The 4,851-nt window shown below is 36.0% G+C and overlaps 1 protein-coding gene across 1 annotated transcript; it reads left to right on the top strand.

Moving 5' to 3' along the window:
* The first annotated feature begins 2,364 nt into the window (after positions 1–2,364).
* Positions 2,365–3,351, top strand: LOC140329371 (olfactory receptor 2D3-like). Its single transcript, XM_072409602.1, has one exon. The coding sequence runs from the start codon at positions 2,365–2,367 to the stop codon at positions 3,349–3,351; it is 987 nt and encodes a 328-aa protein (XP_072265703.1).
* The last annotated feature ends 1,500 nt before the right edge of the window (positions 3,352–4,851 follow it).

The following is a 4,851-nucleotide window of genomic DNA, read 5'->3' as shown; positions in this document are numbered from 1 at the left end:
ACATATATGTCTTTCTAATATACATTTACCTTTTATGAGGTCATTGTAAAGGAATGGAACTCATCCTCTAGCTAGCATCCTTATAAGATAAATGTTGGTTAAAATAATCAATGGTCATTACTGATCAAGCACTGGCCATTGTCTGTTATGGTTAGCCTCCCCTTGGATGGTGACATGGGATTACCTGTGGCACAGAATCCAAGTGACCCCCTGGTCTTCACTAGCATATTACGCAAGCAATGATAGGCCAATGACCCTAGTGGCCACCGAACTACTTTGCTGCAAGGAGGTCACAAGGTTGTGGCCCCCTGGCACTTTTCACCAGGGGGTGACAGGGATCAGATTACTTACAGCATAGGAATGGGTTAGCATTAGCTCTCAAGGCGAAGTAGTTGAACAGGCCAAAGTTAAGACAGGGGACAGACAAGGCAAGGTCAGGTAACAGGCCGAGGTCAGGGCAGACAGCAGACAGGGTCATAGTCAAACCAAGGTCAAATCCAGAGAATCCACACACAGAAGCAGTTGGCAGAGAGGCAGGAAATGCACTGAGAACTATCAACCTGAGCCTGGAACTGGAGAGCTTTAAAGAGGCCTGGCAGCCAATGGCAGGAAAGAACAAAATAATTTACTCATTGGCTGAAGCACATTGGCTCCAGAATCCCCTCCAGCTGTGTCCAGTCCCAGTTTCTGTACAGGGGATGCCAAGATTAGTGGAAAATTCGTAACTAAACTAAGGCAGGTGATGTTGCTGCTTTCTGAGCAGATGATGTGGGTGGAGTGAAAATATATTAAAAGAAAACCAAATAAACTAATTTCTTGTGGAATTTAAAACACAAATCTTTACCTAACCATCATTCCAAACTAAAACTTGCTGAATGCAACAAGTTTGTGACCAAGCAAATAAATTGGACTGGACTGCTTGACCTATTGCAACTTTTTTCCGCAGCTAAGTTTGCTTTATTATATTATTATATTGTTATTGTATTGTTACATGTATTTGTCTTTTTGTCAATAAATAATATACACTTTCATTTTACTTGCACGTAAACCCATCAATTTTTAAACTCTCACAAATTATATCCATGACATAATAAATATAACACAAGTTGTTGTTTATCTGAAGATGTACAGTATTCACCTAAAGTCAAGCACTGCTAGGGACAACATCATTTTTTAAATATGTCCTGATTCCATAAAACCCTAAAATTGAGACTTTATTGTTTTCATTACTTTAGATGATCTCTTTAGAGACAAACGTTTTACATATTCTATAACTTTTAATGCATTGAAATAATGAATAGCAAAATAAATTAGACCTCTCAGGAGAATGATACATTATAAACCACGTATGGTCCCTTTTAATTCATCGTTTCATTCTAAGAAATAGGATGTTGGCTTCTAGAAGCATTGAAATAGTATAGGTTTGTACTGATGGAGGTTCAATGGGCTAATACAGATTATTTATTGCAGGTGCAGTTGACCTGCTTACTTTTATATTCCAATAGATTTGTATAAGCAAATAATGAGAAACAAACAAAATCCTGTTGATATTATTACTAAAGCTTACTTTGTAATAGGCCTAAAAATAGCTTTTGGAATGTTCCACTGTCAGAAAAAGCCTTTATGTACTACATTAAAATATCTTTTTAATGTGTCCTTATGCTTCCCATAAGCCATTGCATGCTACAAGTATTAAAGCCAAACTTAACTCGAAAAATAAAAAATTGTGTGCAAGCAAGTTCTTTTTTTTCAATATACAGCAATGCCGCTTCTGCAATAAAATAACCCCACATGTCCCTGTTTAATAGCAGGCACTGCCATCTTCTTCCTTCTATACTTCCTGGTTCCAATCTTCAGCCTTTATTTGGCCTGAATGAAATGAAGTCCATTCGGCAAATCCCGCCATCCTACGACCTCCTAAGTGTTCTCAGAATAAGCTAGAGATCAGTATGTTTTATTGCAAATGGAACATCACCTGTCCTTTTCAGCAATATAGACCAACCTGAGCATAAACTTTCAAGGCTAAACTTTAAAGTTACCCTTCCTCCTCACTGTGCAGCCAGCTACCAAACTCCTTAAAAAATGTAATTTATGCATCCATGGTTACACTTTTGTATAAGTTAAATACTGAACATTCATTTTACAGGAGCACTAGAGATTCCATGCTTATTACAATATTAAAACTGATCATGGGATTGTATGATCCTAACTCAAAGAGGATGCAGCAATAGCCTTTCCATACATCTACAGAAGTAAAACAAGTGTCAGAAAACCTTTTTTTTCCCTACTGACTAAATTTACAATTTTTTGTTGATAAGATATTTTAAAAAAATATTTAATGACTTTCATTTTGGAGCCATTAAAATGTACACTGGAAACCAAAGCAGCACTGTGAGGGAGTTCATACTTCTTGGTCTCTCAACGGACCCCGTAGTAGAAATTTTGCTTTTCCCTTTTTTCCTTGCAGTCTACATGACCACGTTGATGGGAAATCTTCTCCTCATTGTAGCTGTGAGGACTGACAAACGTTTGCATATCTCTATGTACATTTTCTTGTCAAGTTTGTCTTTCTTGGATATCTGCTACACGTCCTCTATTGTACCCAAGATGTTGGTGAATTTCCTTTCTTCCAAAAAAAGTATTTCCTTTGCTGGCTGTGCTATCCAGTTCTTTTTTTTTCTGTTCATGGGAGAAACTGAATGTCTGCTATTGGCATTGATGGCCTATGACCGGTATGTTGCCATCTGCACTCCTTTGCATTACAATAGGATCATAAACACAAAGGTCTGTTTGTGGATGATTGCTATTTCATGGTTGACCGGTTGCATTATTTCATCCATTGATACATATGTTACATTCCGCCTAACTTTCTGTGGCCCTAACATCATCAACCACTTTTTTTGTGAGGCTCCTCTTCTACTTCAGCTCTCTTGCAGTGACATCTCATCGGTCAACATTATTAAATTGGCAGGCACCGCCATCTTGCTTTTTATTCCACTTTCACTAATCCTCATTTCATACCTTAGAATCATAGTTACTATTATGATAATGCATCTAGGAAAGACTAAAGCTTTTTCCACATGTATTTCCCATCTTGTGGTGGTGATCATTTTTTATGGGACTGCCATGTTTATGTATGTTAGACCCGAGCATTTTGTCACGGAGAACGTAGACAAAATGGTGGCAGTATTTTACACAGTAATCACCCCAATGCTGAACCCCCTGATCTATAGTTTGAGGAATAAAGATGTTCAAAGAGCCATGAAAAGACTGATAGGCACTACATTAGATTTTTCCCAATTAAAAAAGACTAACAGCATAGTGATTCCCAAAACTGGATTTTACACCTGAGCCAGCTTATCCCAGTTTGGGTGGATATATACATGTTTGCATTCAGCATCAAATGCTCTGGTCTTCTTGTGATCAGTTAGAAATCCTGGAGTATCTTCACCAAATATCATCTTAACTTGCCTCCTCTCGGGATGTCTTTTTTGAAGTTTTCAGGGACAGAGTGTGTACCTAAAATTAGACAACTACCTCTATTCTTCTTCATATATGAAGAGCTTTCTTACAATACAATTACGAAAACATAAACCCAAGGACATAACGCACACATTTATAAATAATTAAATGCAACATTCACACATCATATACTGTGAAATCATTTCAATTTACTTCAAAATGTGGAAACAGTGTGTGAAAAATTAAGTACCACTTTCAAAAGAAATAACAGGGTAAGGAGCAGCCATGTGATAATAAATAAATGCATCTGATTGATTAATAATCAGCAAATGTAATTGTATCTATAAAACATGCCGAAAGAAAGACATCAACAATAATCTTAGAGAAGCAATTGTTAATTTGGGAATTTGGTTAATTTGGGTAATATGTATGTATGTAAATATATATATATAGGTGGGCAAGTTCACCACAATGTGATAACAAATGTGATCTGATAAAGCGGACAAACTCCATGAAACACGTCATCATTGTGAATAGAATATTGGTCAAATGACAATGCTGTTTTATTGCTGGTGATGTGAAATACCCTTTGTTGCATTGTATATGGAATGTGTTGAACAAAAATCTTTTGTTTTTCAAAAAATAACATGTTGCTTAAACTATAATAAAATAAATGTGTATATTTTTGGAAAAATCTGGGTCCCTCAGCTGCCTAAGTGTTATGGGAGTAATTTTCTTGTTTGTTATTAAAATGATGGCAGTGGTCAAAATAGTTGTGTTAAAAATTGAGAGAGATTTTAAGTCTCGGGAAACTCCAATTTTTTTTTCCATACATGATATTGGTACTAAGCAAGGGATATCATGACAACCTATCAAATGTTGCAGCCATTTCCATCAGTTTCTTTGAAATTTGATCTAGTTGTATCCTATTATCTTTTTTATACAGTTCTGAATTACAAACATTATCCATTGAAATATTATGTTACAATGAAAGAACTATATTTGTATTGGTTTGATTCCATTTATTCACTAATTCTAACACTGGGCCTAATTAGTAAAGCTCTTTGAAACTTGAAAAGATAGACTATGATAAGAGAACCTGGGTGATTCAGCAAACTTAAAATTGATTTCTTATAAATACATTATTAGTAGGCAAATAACAAGATCTATTCCATATTTGTTGGATCACCAGTGTTCTCCCAAAACAGTCTACCTTCTCCAGTCCTGGAGAGCTTTATTAAATAAGGTCCAATGAGTCCTTCATCCGCACATCATACATGTGTCTATATGCTCAGTATCATTTGATGGGAAATTTAATTTAGCAGTAGATCTCAGTCTCAAAGCCTTTAGATGTTCCTCTCCATTAATTATCCTCCAGATGGTTTAAGT

Source organism: Pyxicephalus adspersus, chromosome 4 (genome assembly GCF_032062135.1).
Source record: "Pyxicephalus adspersus chromosome 4, UCB_Pads_2.0, whole genome shotgun sequence".
NCBI classification, from domain to species: domain Eukaryota; kingdom Metazoa; phylum Chordata; class Amphibia; order Anura; family Pyxicephalidae; genus Pyxicephalus; species Pyxicephalus adspersus.
Note: the sequence above shows the minus strand (reverse complement) of the source record. Positions and strands in the feature narration are given on the sequence as shown.

What these genes read in the sequence shown, in the direction of transcription:
- LOC140329371 (XM_072409602.1), top strand. Translation starts at nt 2,365, where the DNA reads ATGTACACTGGAAACCAAAGCAGCACTGTGAGGGAGTTCATACTTCTT.